The sequence below is a fragment of the Chroicocephalus ridibundus genome, chromosome 1 (genome assembly GCF_963924245.1).
Source record: "Chroicocephalus ridibundus chromosome 1, bChrRid1.1, whole genome shotgun sequence".
Lineage (NCBI taxonomy): Eukaryota > Metazoa > Chordata > Aves > Charadriiformes > Laridae > Chroicocephalus > Chroicocephalus ridibundus.
In genome coordinates this window covers 11,982,422-11,998,095 of record NC_086284.1, presented here as the reverse complement: position 1 = coordinate 11,998,095, position 15,674 = coordinate 11,982,422, and the positions used below count along the sequence as shown (strand labels likewise).

At 48.1% G+C, this 15,674-nt stretch overlaps 2 protein-coding genes across 2 annotated transcripts in view; one reads left to right on the top strand and one right to left on the bottom strand.

The window, feature by feature from the left end:
- The window catches only part of LOC134513320 (olfactory receptor 51E2-like), a 109,426-nt gene that overhangs the window by 78,395 nt on the left and 15,357 nt on the right, over nucleotides 1-15,674 (top strand). Inside the window, 1 exon segment of the mRNA XM_063329826.1 lies at nucleotides 6,719-6,757. Coding sequence (XP_063185896.1) covers nucleotides 6,719-6,757 — 39 coding nt within the window.
- On the bottom strand, nucleotides 4,315-5,982 carry LOC134512807 (olfactory receptor 51G2-like). Its single transcript, XM_063328571.1, has one exon. The coding sequence runs from the start codon at nucleotides 5,980-5,982 to the stop codon at nucleotides 5,008-5,010; it is 975 nt and encodes a 324-aa protein (XP_063184641.1). The 3' UTR covers nucleotides 4,315-5,007.

Below are 15,674 nucleotides of genomic sequence, written 5' to 3'. Positions count from 1 at the left end.
GCCCAGCCCAGCCTGGTGTGGGAGGGCTGGGGACAGGGGCGTGTGGACAGCCCATCACTGCTGTCCACAACATTACCGAGCTTTCCAATTATGGATTATTTCTTTCATGCTCTATCCATGTAAAACAAGGATGCAAGATGTTTTTACAACAAGCTGTGCAGGGTATTAATACAACTATTTTAAACCTAACACTTGGTTGTGAAAATGTGGGTTTTTTAATGCACAGCTGTGGTGAAGCCGTTATCCTGAAATAGCAATCATGATTTATTTCCCTGATGTGGGGTTTTTCCATTTGGAATCTATAACAAGAAAGACTCATGCTCTTGCTTTTGAAACTCAATTTACAAACAGCGTAGGTGGACTGTTACTGTCAAGTTGCCTAAAAGCTCTTCTAGTGATGGAATTCTCAGCAAACGACTCACGTTAAGATGCAAGCTGAATGAACAAAGTGCTTCCGTAATTGCCGACAAGTGTTTGAGCCAACTTACCTGCCAGCCCCTGAAGTGTAATTACAGCGTGAGTCTCATTGTAAAATATCTGCCATCCCATCCACCCCTTTTGAGAGAACGGGACTGTGAGAGACAAACACACAAAGTAAATAATCCCTGGATGTTTCAGTTCATCTTTAGTTCTTTGGCATTGATAAATGCACCGACATCTTCAGGAGTGACTAATGATTTTGGATTGGATGATTGGATGATTGCAGTACCTGGATGAAGACCAGGTACTGCAAGGAGCTCGCTTTCTGTAGAGATGAAAACTGGACCTGTAGCTTTAAAAGCACCAGTAAATACAAATTTATTTTCCAAGGGTGATGCTCCCACCAGCAAGCCCCAGTAACTGCATTTAACAAGAGGTAAATACATTCAGACAGTAAAACCTTCCAAGCCAGAGGACCACTAGCAGCAGCCACAGCAGCTGATCCCAGTAAATGCTCATAAACATTGACCAGACTCGTCCCATGGAGCCAAAATTGGTCTGAGACCAACTTCCCAGGATGGAGCAGGCAATGGGACAGTCTTCACCATCTGAATCCTTCTCTCCACTGCTCCCTCCTGTGATGTGGCTGTGAGAGGGGAATACATATACCCCCTCAAAAGCCCCTCTGAGACATTTTGAATACGTGGCCATTTTCCGTACCGTCTCACCAGAGAAAAAAAAAAAAAAGTATAGATCAAGCCAAAATATTGTTTCAGAGGGAAAGGAGAAAATAAAAATTAAAAACATAAGACATCACTCAAATACAAAGCCTTTTTGAACCAAAATTAAAATTCATCTTAACTGGTGGTTTTATCAAATGTGGGGGGGTTTTGCTGTTTTTTGGTTTTTTTTTTCCTGGCTGTTTGTCGTCACTTGTAAGCAGAAAAGCTGTACCTGCTTGTAGCTCTGCTATTTGCTCTGGACATATTTTATCAGTATGTCCAGGTCCTGGCTAAAGCTGGTCATGCTGGGCAACCACTTGCTGTATTTGGAGTCATACAAGCTATGCTGGTACTAAAGTGAGCAGGACATGGCTGGAGCCTCATCCCACCATCACCCACACCGCTAACCCATTCCTCGCCCCCCAGGACATCCCTGGCTGCTGCCCGCTATCCCTGCCCCAGGTGTGAATGACGGGGTAGGACCAGCCGGGGAATAATGTCCACTGGGCTGTGGAGTAAAGCCAACCCGGTTAGAGAAGGAAGAAAGATGGAGATGTGGCCAAGAAGCACCAGGTGTCTCCAGGACAGAGAACTGTCCTTATCCCTCTTTTAATTACAGCGTGGACAAAGCCACAGAGAGCAGCAGGGACTGCAGCCTGGCTCCGTGTGAATGAGGTAACGTGAGAGTTTGAGGGCAGGGGAGATGTTCAGCTCAGGGCTCGGAGAGGGCGTGGGATGGGAGGACTGGCAGTGGGAACCAAATGGAGGGGGCAGGAATGGCCTTCCTTCTCCTTCTCCTTCTCCTTCTCCTTCTCCTTCTCCTTCTCCTTCTCCTTCTCCTTCTCCTTCTCCTTCTCCTTCTCCTTCTCCTTCTCCTTCTCCTTCTCCTTCTCCTTCTCCTTCTCCCTCTTTCCCTTCCCTTCCCTTCCCTTCCCTTCCCTTCCCTTCCCTTCCCTTCCCTTCCCTTCCCTTCCCTTCCCTTCCCTTCCCTTCCCTTCCCTTCCCTTCCCTTCCCTTTCCACAGAAGCACAGAATGGTCGGGGTTGGAAGGGACCTCTGGAGACCCTCCAGTCCAACCCCCTGCCAGAGCAGGGTCACCCAGAGCAGGTTGCACAGGAACGCATCCAGGCAGATTTGGAAGGTCTCCAGAGATGGAGACTCCACCACCTCTCTGGGCAGCCTGTGCCAGGGCTCTGCCACCCTCACAGGGAAAAAGTTCCTTCTCATGTTTGGGTGGAACTTCCTATGTTCAGCTTTGTACCTGTTACCTCTTGTCCTGTTGTTCCACTCCCTTTTCCTTCCCTTCCCTCTATCTCTATCCCTCTATCCTCCTCCTCTCCTCTCCTCTCCTCTCCTCTCCTCTCCTCTCCTCTCCTCTCCTCTCCTCTCCTCTCCTCTCCTCTCCTCTCCTCTCCTCTCCTCTCCTCTCCTCTCCTCTCCAGAGATCCCTCTGATATGTCTCACATTGCTCTTCCTGTGCCCCATAAGACATAAATCCATTGGCAAGTACTGTAAGTGATCCCATGGTACAAAGCAAGAGCTCAGGGTATTACAGAATAGGAATTAGCAGCATTAAGTGGTTCATCTATCTCTTTTTTCTCTCACACAGATGTTGAACCACAATTAAGTTTCCCATTCCCAGAGGCAGCCACAAACAGTTTTGAACATATGTTCCTAAAAAACAGTACCTTAGATAGAGGTTCCCAAATCCTGAGTGTCTGCTCGGTGTCCTACAACTACACAGGCTGGGAAGCAAACGGGGCGGCAGATGAAGCTCTGCTGAACTGGGTGATGGAGATGCACCAAACGCACCACAAGCCTCATTCCACCGCGGCCTCCAGCTCTGCTAATAAATGCGCTAATAACTCTCCCCGCCACGTTTCCTCCTCGGCTGTCTTCCCTGAGCATTTGCTTTCTGTGGCAGAGGCTCCTCGGGCTTTTGCTGTTTTGCAGAACAGCTGCAGCCGGGAAGCACGGACATCCAGGGGGAAACTCTGGAAGTTTTCAGAATGGGAGCAGAGGGGTGTGAGGATCCTGCAAGCTCAGCATCTCTTCAGCAAAGTGCTTTCCTAGGCTTTTCTGCTCAAAGTTGTGTTTGTTCCCTTATGGTCATCTTTCTTCTGATAATAGCTGGCTGCAAGCACCAGGCTAGACCGATATTTTGAGCAAAGAGTGCTCCCTTTGGGTGCTATCTCACTGCAAATGGGACCTCCACCCCGAGACCTGCTGTGCCAATGCTCAGGCAGAGGTTCTGCTGTTCTGCTGTTCTGCTGAACAGTATTTCACCCTGTGCCCACTGGGATCCCCAGCAAAATAACCAGCACACCACAAAACAAACAGTGCCCTGGGAATCCTCCCCTTGGCAATCTTCCCTTCTCCCTTTCCATTTTTTTTTAAGGAGGTCTTCCCTCATTATTCTTTTTTTCTCTGTTCCAGGTACTGTGATGTGTAGAAAAAAGACACTAATTGTGGGTTAGTCTGAATTGTGAAGTGGCAGCAGGCAGAAACAGGCCAGTTCTGGTGTGTAATCCTGTCCTGATACCTTCTCCTGCTTCACCCTTCCGAGGTGAACACTGACCATTTCTCCTTATTCACCACCACGGTCCAAACTGGCCAAAATATGGCTTCAGACCAATGAAAACACAGCTCCACAATTTGGAGGCGTGAAAGATTTTGGGTAATTTTATTCTGTGGGAGGAAGCAAGCCAGGAGGATCATGAAAGCTTCCTGCCTGCCTGGCTGAGACCCATCCGACAGCAGAGCAATGAGATGCTAGGAGGCACTGTCGTCTCCCATCTGTGAACTGCCCCTGGACATCTCCTCCTCCCATCCCTCAGTACCTGGCAGATCTCAGATGGATGATTGTAGTACATGGTCCAAGAAGTTTAGCCATTCCTATTATATTTTTAAACACCTTTTTTCAGCAAGTGAGCTAGCCACACCAGAGCCCCAAGCACCATCCTGATGCATCCCTACTTCATACAATCCTACGCTCATCTACAGCAAATCAAGATTTTAAACAACTCCAACCTAATATCTCTAATATAAACAGAAAAAAAATAGCTTCATCGAGTCTTTTGACCTTTTACAACAAACAGATTTCTTTTATTGAAGATATTGCACACACGCATTACATTCAGTGCAAAACAATGGATGTAACATCAGACTTGGCAAGATGGTAGGGCTCGATGACATCAAAAAGAGATGCAAAAGCAGCACTGTTTCCATCACTGTAGATGTGTATGGCACTTTAGAAACACAGGTGAAGATGAAGGCTAAGCCATTTTTTGGGGAGGACTGAGAGTGCTGCAGGCCCACTTAACAGGACCTAATCTTCAGAAAATGCTCTGTGCTCAGCCTCTGGAGCTGAGCTCTGTCTCATGAGGTGTTTCCAGTTGAACAACTAATGACTGGGATATTCGGAGTGGCTCCTGTTGGTCCAAGCCCTGTCCTGTTGAGCTTGCTGCTGGGGTTAGCTATGCTGTAACATGCAGTGAGGGAACCATGGCCCCATGCAAGGGAGCCTGAGTGAAGCTTAGGGTTATCTGCCTACGAGAGTTTGCATGACATGCGTTGCAGGGGCTCCTTGATCCACCCCAATGCACAACCTGAAAAGAGTTTCCATCTGTATGTATCGCTGGTATTACTGCTCGGGGTGTTCGCAGGCTGCTGGAAGGGATGGAAGCATCATGCTAGGACAGAACTTGAAAGATCACAGCTCTGGGTTGAGGGACAACGTCTGAGAGGATCTGCAGTTCTTTCATCTGGCAGTGACCCACATGGATGGAGTACCAAGAAACCAGTCCTCTAGCTCTGACCAAGAAACCAGTCCACTAGCACTTTCTGGCAGAACTGATGGAGGAAGTTACCACTCAGATTCAGTCTTCCTCCGCAGTGCCCTGAGCAAAGCCTCACGGATGTGGCTGGATTTTATGCTGTAGATAATGGGGTTGAGAGCAGGGGGAATTATAAGGTAGGTGTAGGCCACCAATGTGTTAACCAGAGGTGGAACGTTCTTTCCAAAGCGATGGATCATGGACAGTCCGATCATTGGGACGAAGAACACTAGAACAGCACAGATGTGGGAGACACACGTATTCAGAGCCTTGAGACATTCCTCCTTGGTTGCAAGGCCGATAACAGTTTTAATGATCAGGATGTAGGACAGCACAATGAAGATGAAGTCCATCCCCACCGTTGATAAAAGAATAATCATACCGTAGAAGACATTGACTTTTATGTCTGCACATGCTAGGTTCATAATATCAGGATGGAAGCAAAAAGAATGAGAAAGCTCAGTCTTCCTGCAGTAAGTTAGTCTCTTGAGCAAGAAGGGTATGGGAAGGAGGGAGACCATACCTCTCAATATAATTACCAGACCTATTTTCATGACAGTTGTCTTAGTCAGTATGGATGGGTGTCTCAGTGGGTGGGAGATGGCAATGAAGCGGTCAAATGCCATTGCCAGGAGCACAGAGGATTCGATGAAGGACAGTATGTGGATGAAGTACATCTGAGTGAGGCAAGCATCAAACCCAATCCTTCGCATATTAAACCAAAAAATGCCCAGAGTAGTAGGCAGCGTACATAGAACCAAGCCCAGGTCAGTGACTGCCAGCATGGAGAGGAAGTAGTACATTGGTTCGTGAAGACTTTGGGTCGTCTTTATGATGAATAGGATCATGCAGTTTCCCAAGAGAGCGATAAGGTACAGTGCACAGAAAGGGATGGAGATCCAGTGGTGAAGGGCTTCCAGGCCTGGGATGCCCATCATGAGGAAAGCTGAAGGCTGATAGAAGGAGCCATTGAATTCCCAGGTGGTATGTGAGTCATGCTCCATCCCAGCTCAGCTCTCACATAACCTATACCTAAAACAAATCAACAACAGAAACTCCACGTAGTTGGACTCTCCACTGAATACAGAACTGGGTAATAACAAGCGCCACCTCCCTCCACCTCCCCAGCAACCTGTGCGGATGCCCCCATGCTGTTTAGGACACCGTTACAATTACCACAGTGTCACATATGACTACACTCTTGTTTATCCATTAAACTATAAAAAGAAGGAAAAGGATGGATGCTTTTTCTTAAAAAAGAAAAACATTTTTTTCTTAAAATGAAAGTGAAAACCTTCCTGGTGAGTGTTACTCTTTTGCAGTTGTCTCCAAACTCCACAGGTTGAGATGCTCTATTGAGAGAGCAAATGCTTTCTCTATGGTCATCCCAACCAAGACTAAGCTGCTAAGCAGCTGGCTTCTTTTTGATGCTAACTGGAGATCAAAGGACATGAAAATGGTGAAAGTTTAACTCTGACTTCTTAATTAAGAAATCAACATTAGAAACAAATGCAAAATATAACAGAGCTTCAGACACTTAGACGCTACTGATTTCAGCTTAGAAGATGGCCACCGGGGTAAGGTGGATTTTCAGTGGCTCTCACAACCAAGTTGCTGCTCATTTCGTCATCTGCCTTACTTTCAGGTGAAGGGAAATAAATGAGCAAAACCCCACTTGTGTGGTGCCCGTGACTTTTATTAATAACAGGCAAACGCAAGCCAAAGCACAAGAAGCTGCAGGTTCAGAAGCACTGGGGAGGCATCCATGGAAAGTCTCTGGTCCTGAATCAGAGGGGAGGGACACAGGGAACATGGTGGGGTTTCTACACAGGGATCAAGAGTATGAGTAAAGTGAGGCCTTTACAGAAATCTAGCAATTGTCTACTCTAGTGGGTTCATCAAGAAGGCCACTGAGATGGATGGGGTTGGAGCAATGCCCCGGGATAAAAGACCAAGAAAAGAAGCCAGCAGAAGGACACTGAAACAGATGGGGGTTGGAGCAATGCCCCAGGATAAGAAACCAAGGAAAGAGGCTTGTTCAGCCTGGAGAATAGAAGGCTTTGCATGGACCCAACAGCAGCCTTCCCCTACCTATGGCGAGGCTGTCAAGAAGGCCAAGCCAGGCTCTTCACAACAGTGCATGATGGAAGGATGAGAGACAACAGGTATAAGTTGAAACAAGAGAGGTTTAGACTCGGTATAATGAGAAATGTTTCCCCATGATGACTGTCAAGCATCGCAGCAGGTTGCCCAGAGAGGCTGTGTGATGTCCATCATTGGAAGTTTTCAAGACTCAGCTGGATAAAGCCATGAGTGGCCTCGTCTGACCTCGTAGCTGGCCCTGCTTAGAGCAGGATGTTGAACTAGAGGTATTCTGAAGTCTCTCCAACCGGAATGATCCAATGGATCTACAAGTCTGTGATCTTACCAAAGGTTTCAGTCCTCCTGGAGGATTCAGCCACCTCAGCACAATCCTGGTCCCTACACTGCACGTGACAATGCACCCTAGCAGAGATGCTGGAGAGGCTGACGGGGTCCCCAAGGCCTCTCTGTGCCTGCTGTGACGGAATGACTGGCTGGGTGGATGGGGGAAAGCAGTGAATGTGCAAAACAAGAGGTAATTAAAGGAAAAAAATTATTTTGGGCTTCCACCTTAACGTACATTCTCTGGGATACAAAACAAGCAGGTCAAAGAGTGCCTGAATTATGAACAAGAGGGTTTCTTGTAACACAGTTCATTTTTTAATAAGCACACATATCTTCCATGATGTATTTATTATGTTCCTAACATGATTTTGCTCCATTAGACTCTCAGCTTGCTTGAGACTCTAATGTGGCAATAAATCCCAGGGCTTAGCAACGATTAACAGTTTCCTGCTCCAGGGCAAAAGCAACGTGTAACTGATGGGAACTGGGGAAGACCCAGTGTAATTTCATTTCCTTCACTTTATCTTCACTGCAAAGTTAGTTAGTGTCAGGGATCGCCTTGGCCAGCACGTAGCCCCCGCTGTGTCAGTTGCCGAAGGGACGAGTCACAGCCCGTCTTCAGGAGAGCCTCGTCAGAGCATGAGGCAGCACAGAGGTGGATGAAGCTGCCTTCCAAAGGGCAGCCAGCGTTTTCCCTACGGCATCGACAGTGGTCTACGTTGGCAAAAGGAAACTGTCCAGAGGTACCACCTGAGTGGCAGCTTGGAGCTCCCCAAAGGTAAGAGCCATCCCTTTCTGCCAACCCAACAGCATCCGAGCAGCGAGAACTGACCTGCAGACTCCTGCAATTCGGTCTCGTCTGGAGGCTGGGTTAAAAAAACTAAAAAAAAAAAACAAGTATGTGCATGCGTGTGTGTCTGTCTTGCGTCTCGCAAGATGCACAGACAGCATCATGCAGATATCCAGAACTCTCAAAGACATTGAGATTTAAGGGATTTCCAGGAATATAGAGGTGGCTAAAGAGGAGAGAATATTAGAGCACAGTTGGAAAGAAAGGACTGGTGAGAACCCACTGGGGTCTGTAAAAGATGCTCCCCCTGCAAGAAAACCTTTATGCAAACTCGATTTCGTTAGACGCTGGCAACTCCTATCACGCCATACAAAGTTACGCAGAAACGGGCTCTGCCCCTCTCTGAGCTACTCTGGTTTCTTATGTGCTCCTACGCGTTACAGATACGGATCCCACGCCAAGCCGTTTTTTTCCCTTCTGTTTTGATGTGTGTGTATAACTATATATATGTGTGACTATAAATAATATATATAAAAATAGATAAAATACCTATAATATATAAATGTATAAGCACGCATGCTTATTTATGTTTATGTACATTCATATGTGTGTATATAACATATAGCACACATATATATGTTGCACCTCCTGCCTGACTGTCATGGGACAGCAATTGGACCTTTCACTCCGCAGCCAAGCCCTGACGAGGAAACAAACCTCCGGTTAGTGGAGGATCTCAATTTAGCAGTGAATGGCAGCACCTGGGCAGTGTTTGCTGCTGGCCTGGAACGGCATCCCACCACAGAGGGAAAACTGTGCCCTTGCTCAGCACCAGGAGCTGCTCCAGCCCACCCGGGGGAAGGGGTCGGGCTCTCATGCAGGTGCCTCTTGGAGGACACGGTGCTGTCCCTCCTTCTCCACCCCTCAAAAGCCACCTCCTGATTTCTTGCCTGTCTCTGGCTTTGATTTTCACCAATAATCTAAGCAAAGTACTGGTGCTTTAAGGACTTCTTCTCAGCATGGGCAAGAGCAGGGGCTTGGGAAGGATGAGACCAAGAGATCAGCTCTTTTCCCAAGAGGAAACTTTGCTATTTTCGCAACTGCATCGCTGCCAGCTCAAGCATCCAAGCGAGGGCTCAGCCGCTCAGCGAAGGGAGGTTTTAGTGAAGGGACTCTGGGGACACAGCACCCACAGAGCCAAATTTCTGATGACTTTACAGGTGAGGACAGGAACGTGCCATTCCCACCGGCTGAGCTGGGCCACCAGATGGTGGAAGAGCGGTTTGACTCTTGCACAAAGCCCACAGCAGGAGAGTGAGCAGCACCGTGATGGCCAGACCTTCCCTGGCAGTACTGGGGTATTACAGCCACCCACTTTCCCCTGAACACCCAACCCAGCAGGTCCCGTGGAGCAGCGTGGACCTCCCGAGCAGCGCTTTGGAGACGCACCTCCCCACCCGTGTTGGTGTCCAGCCCCGCAAACCGCAGCCACCGCACCAGTAAATGAGGAGTGCGATGATGGGGAGGCTGCTAATTGCCCAGGCTACTTACCGAGTGCAGCAGTGGGGGCTTCACGACCTCTATGGGCAGCTCAACCCCGTCGTGATGCAGAGGAAGAACTTGCATCCGCGTCCTGGCGTCGGGAGGGCAGAGCTTATAACGCACCCCAAGGACTGACCCCGTCCAATCACCCGGGAGCCGCACAGAGCCTGAGCTCCCCGTGCGTAAACAGCGTGAGGCGCACCAGTGAAAATAGTGTGTGAAGTAAATGATCTTTTCCATTTATGATGCTCTCCCAGCAGGCATGATTTTCTCCTGATAGTTTATTGGGTGACGTGTTTATGGCTCCCTGTGATTTATGGCTGGCAATGCTGCAGCGTGCTGGCAATGCACCTAATTTTTATTGTGAGAATGGATCTGTAATGCAAATAATAATAAATCTTGCAAGAAGAGCACTTGCAGCATCTCATAAGAGGGGTGAAGTTCTAGCTGTCCCCTCCGTGACCAGTGAGACACAAAACGTTTAATTAAAATCATAGTATATTGCACAATAAAAACTAACTAAATATTAGAAAGCCAAACACAGGCACATTAGAGATATCCTCTCCGATGGCCCAGAAGTCTCTCGTATCCAGATGTCTCATGGCAGGAAGTTTATCTTTGCCACTTCAGCTGTGAGTTGGAAATTGCTTTTAACCCCTATTTCTGTGGCTGCCAAACCAAGACACGGGAGAGCTGATGGCTTTGCTCACTCTCCTGTGAGGTGTCTGTAGTAAATACAGCCACTGGACCTAAGAGATACTTCTGTAGCTGTAAACCTGGCTGTGCTGGGGCACTGCCCACCATGGACACCAGTAAATTGTTGTCACGGTCCCTGTCATGCTGCTGACCTGAGCCAACCGGCGCGGCAGCAGCTCCCAGGCAGGGGCTCAGGAGTCTGCATGGTGTGGCCACATCATTTTAGAGGCTAAAGGATTTGTTGGCATCATCCTGGACCGCCTGGTGCCAGGTGGCCCCAGTGCCAAAGAACAATTAATTTACAAGCATTAATTTTAAGTAAGACAGTTGTCTGCCCCTGCCTGGTGGTTAAACCTCATGGCCAGGCTTATGTGCCTCACTGTGCCTTCATGGTGACACTCACCCGAGCGGTGCTGGCACAGGTTTGTTACCTCTAGAGGTGTCAGATGTGGAAAAAAAAAACCAGGAAAAAGAACTATTGAAGCCAGCTAATGTCCTGGAGCAACTGTGCTCAGGGGCATGGAATGGAATGACATGGAATGGCATGGAATGGCATGGAATGGCATGGAATAGAATAGAATAGAATAGAATAGAATAGAATAGAATAGAATAGAATAGAATAGAATAGAATAGAATAGAATAGAATAGAATAGAATAGAATAGAATAGAATAGAATAGAATAGAATAGTTCTGTTGGAAGGGACCTACAATGATCATCTAGTCCAACAGCCTGACCACTTCAAGGAAGCTCCTGTAGAAGTGGAGGTTATCAGAAAAGGACTTCAGCCTTGAGAAAAGACAATAAAACAATACAGAAAAGGTCTGTGAGATAATGAACGGGGAGGAGAAGATACATATGGGGTGATGATTCATCTTTTACCACACTACATGAACTAGGAGGGGGAGAACACACCCTGAAAATACCAGGCAGAAGATTTAAAACAAATAAAAAATTACTTCTTTTAAAGAGCTCTTAATGAATTTATGGAACTCATCACCGCTGGATGTTACGGGAGTCCAAAGTATATATAGGTTCAAAAAGGTATTAGACAAATAAATGAGTGAGAGATTCATTGATTTCTATTAAATATGATGGCCGAGGTGCTGCCTCCTGTTCAGAAAGCCTCTAAATTGATTGCTAGATGCTGGGACATGTTCCAAAGGAAGGATAAACTGTACATTATCTTCCTAAATGGCCATTAATAGCCATTCTTCAAGGCAGGATGACAGGACGGAGGGACCTTTAGTTTCTTCTAGCAGAGTAGTTCTTACGGTCTTCAGAGCAAATAAGCTTTAGACAGAGAACAACATCTTTACTTTGGAAAGGGAAAGGAGGGTCACAGCTGACCATAGCGAGAATAAAACTCCGAGATGGTGTGAGGGGTTCAGAGGGCTGAGGTGCCGCAGAGCAGAGCCAAAGCAGGAGATAAGGTGGGAGGCAGCAGGGAGAGGAAAGTGTCCTGCAGCAAAGCAAAGAGATGCTGCAGAGAGATGGGAATAACCAGGCTGCGGGGCTAAGAAAAAGTGTCGTGGGCTGCACTGGAGGGAAGGAAACCTGAGGTTAGGCAAGGGGTTGAGGGTGAAACCGGGGAGCAGGTTGGCATGGGCATTGAGTCACCTCCACCGATGGTTTTCCTGAACGTCTCTCAGTAACAGCTTCAGCTCAGCTGATCCTGTCTCAGGGCAAAGGAGATACCCTCTCCAGGCCCCTTCCAGACCTGTTTTTTCACAGTTCTCCAGAAAAAGTATAACCTTGAATCTTTTTGGACTGGGGAAATGATATGGTTTCTCTTTCCCTGCCCTACTCACAGCCCAGCTGTAAGCACACGCTCATCTTTCACACACCCTGGCACATTTAGTTTCTTTCCCTCGGGACGCTCTGCCACCATTTTACTCTGCGTATCACCATTTTACTCTACATATCAGGCAGTTTCCAGCGTTGTTCGTTCAGCCTCCCGCACTGGGAGGCTGCAGACAAGCTGCACTGAGCAGACTCGTGTCTGTGCAGCTGGAAGCAAGGATCTGGTTTGCAAACTGCAGCATCACCCCTAGGAACTGCTGGAGAGAAATCTCCCCCTCGTTTACCTATCTTGCGTGTGCCGAAATACTAATCTGTTTCTCTAGAAATATTTGTTTTTCTCAAGACCCACGTGCCAAGCAGCCTGGTTGTGTGCATGGCACAGAGAGAGGGGTTGCACAGGGTCTGCTGGGACGAGGGGATGGCTCGGGGATGGAAATGTCTGCTCAGGGTTACCCAGCAGACCTGCGGCTGAACGAGAAAAAGGACTCAGGCTTCCAGCAGCCCCTATAAAATGCCCAATGCTGATCTTGCTTGAATCACCCCCATACCTACTGTGTGCCGTAAGATAATTTCTTCTCATACCAGATATGCTCGAAATCTTACGATTCCCTCTGATTTTCATTTCAAGGCTCACCCCCAGGCACCCAGCTTCCCGCAGCGATGTTTGCACACTGTGCTCCCACCAAGTCATTCTTGCTGGTTTTCTGCCTAATCCCTTTTCCCAGAAGCATGGGTATTGCATGTGTATAAGGAGGGGTATGAGGATCTGTTCATCTATTTTCCCATCTCAAAAAAACCCTTGTTTTCCCAGAACAACAGCTGAAGGGGAACACAGCCACCGCTTGGCACACATCAGTCTGTTTGCTGGAAATGTTTATAATTTCAGCCTAAGCCAGTCCTAATCATATTTACTGTACAGAGTTCGGCGTATGAGTACTGATAGGAGTGTGAGAAGGGATGGCAAGGAGGGAAGGGAAAGGTGGGGGCTTGGTCCTCCCATGTAAAAACATTTACAAGACTCTGTTCAAAACGAGCGTGCTCAAAATAATTAGGAAGGTAACGCTGATTGCCGATGCGCAAATAATGAACAGGAAAGGGTTTGGGAAGATCCAGGAGAACAGGAGCACCATTGCTACCCAAAATCACCACATTTTCACCAATTCTGGCTTCTGTCTTTTCTGCTAGTGAGGATTCCACCACCTGCATGTCCACACAAAGGTCTGAACTGAAAGGTGAGACTCAAAGGCTGCTGCTGTGGAGGTTTCACCTCCCACCAGCCCATCAGTGTCCTTCAAGGTTGCTCCAGACTTTGCAGATCCAGGGCAGGGGAGGAAGGATGCATGTCACCCATCCTTCTCTGCTTCGGAAAGTTTCAAAAATAAAAAGACTGTTTGATCATATGTGGTTTTCTTTGGCTGCAGTGGCTGTGTTGAGCTCGACAAAAATATCCCAGCTGCCTGGAAGGAGAGATTGCAGCCCAGAAGGGATGTCTTCTCCTTGGCAGGCTGTCCCTCCCGCTTGCCACCAAAGGAGCAGCTGACTGCGTTGGCACCAGCAGCTCCAACGTCACCAGCCGTGACGCAACGTCTTTCCAAGTCAGCCATCTACTGAGGCTCAAAAATAGCACCGAGGAAAAGAACTCAGCAAGACCTGGACACAGACCAACTGCTCTAATGACGGATTCCCCAAAGGACTGTATAACCCCCGGGTAGCTCTCCTGCTTTGGGACTTCCCTTGGGCCTTAGCGTTAGGGGGAATCCCTCTCCTGCTGAGCTCCAGGGATGAGCTAACCACCCAGGGCAGGTGTGATACCTAAGATCCTAGATACCTAAGATCCAGCAGTCCCTTGCAGCTGGCAGTCATTGCTGGTCCCTGCTCTGTGTGCGTGTTGAGGGTTGAAGTGGTGGAACTGGTGGGGTTGGGACTACATTCCTGGCCTGAAAGGTGTGGGTAGATGCTGGAGAAGCATGCCATGGGGCTGGCCATAGAATCATAGAATCATCTAGGTTGGAAAAGACCCTTAAGATCATCGAGTCCAACTGTTCACCCAACACTACCAAGTTCACCACTAAACCATGTCCCTAAGTCCTGGGGAAGGATGGAGAAGGGAGGATGGAGAAGGGAGGCTTTGGTTGGCTCCAGTTTGGAGTTGCAGTAAGTGCATGAGGGACTTACCCCGGGGCAGGACTCAGGTCAGGGGCAGCTGTACATGTGCATGGGAGAGGGGAGGATAGACGAGTCCCCTGGATCAGGATCTGGACCTGGAAACAGGGTTGGCTGCAGACACTTCGTCTACACAAGCCTCTGCAAAGGTCACCACTTCAATCCTGGAAGTTTAAATGGTGTTGAAAGGGGACAGGAGGTCCCTCCCTTCTGCTCATGCCCTCGCTGTTGTGCCTGGTGTCAACGTCTGCACTCTGTGTTTGAGATACCTAAGCTGGCAGCAAGACTTTTTGTAGTCTGAACTGTGAAGGCAGGAGCAAGAGAAGGTGAAGCCCAAATGTGGCTCTGTTCAGGTATTTCTGTGCAGGGTTTCTGGGCAACTTCCAAAACTGCAGAACCCTCCACTGGCTCTGGCCCTGTGCTGCGTGCCCTGCCAGGAAAGCACTGTGCTGTAGCTGTCAGTAAACGCCCCCTGCCCCAAACTCTTAGAAGTTCTGTAGTACAGCTGCAACAGGCTGCCCAGGGAAGTGACGGAGTCGCCATCCCTGGAGATATTTGAAAGACAGGTAGACATAGTGCTTAAAGAGAGGGTTTAGTGATGGTTTTGGTCAGTGTTGGGTTGATGGTTGGACTCAATGATCTGAAAGGTCCCTTCCAACCTGGGTGATTCTGTGATTCTATGATCACCTTGCTGCTCAAGTGAAAACCCTCATTCAGGGGTTGCTAATACAAGTTAGTATTCTGCTAGAGCACCACAGCCTCCAGCTCTATTATCCATCCTAAAGCTGGCCCGCTGAAACTTCATCATCTTATGAACAACGGAGTGACCTCAGCACAGAGCTTGGAAAAAATTATAGAGGCAAATAATGCCTCTGCAGCAGGGTCTTCTACAGGGAGCACAGCAGTTAAACCTGTATGGAGCACTTTTAAGCCTGTACAACTACAACTCCTTCAGAGGCCAAGCCACCTGGACTGTTTCAGCAGAAAAATAGTGTCTTTAATTGAAATCATCACAAAAAAAACCCTGGGTGAAGTGGTGTCAATCAATTTCCTGTGCTGCCATGAGTGACATGCAGGAGATCCTCGGTCACCAGTGCTCCATCCTGCAGAAGTGAACGAGCTCTTATACGGGCAAACATTGACATATTTAACGCTTGACTTGGTACATCAGGCAAATAATACAACGGAGGGATTCAGAAAATGCAGAAAGGACAGGGAGTGCTATCACAAAGGCAGCAGACTCTCTGCTTTTAGTGTGCTGGGTGGAAAATCAAACA

Bases quoted from the DNA above. Each gene is read 5' to 3' on its own strand.
- LOC134512807 (XM_063328571.1), bottom strand. From the start codon at position 5,982: ATGGAGCATGACTCACATACCACCTGGGAATTCAATGGCTCCTTCTAT.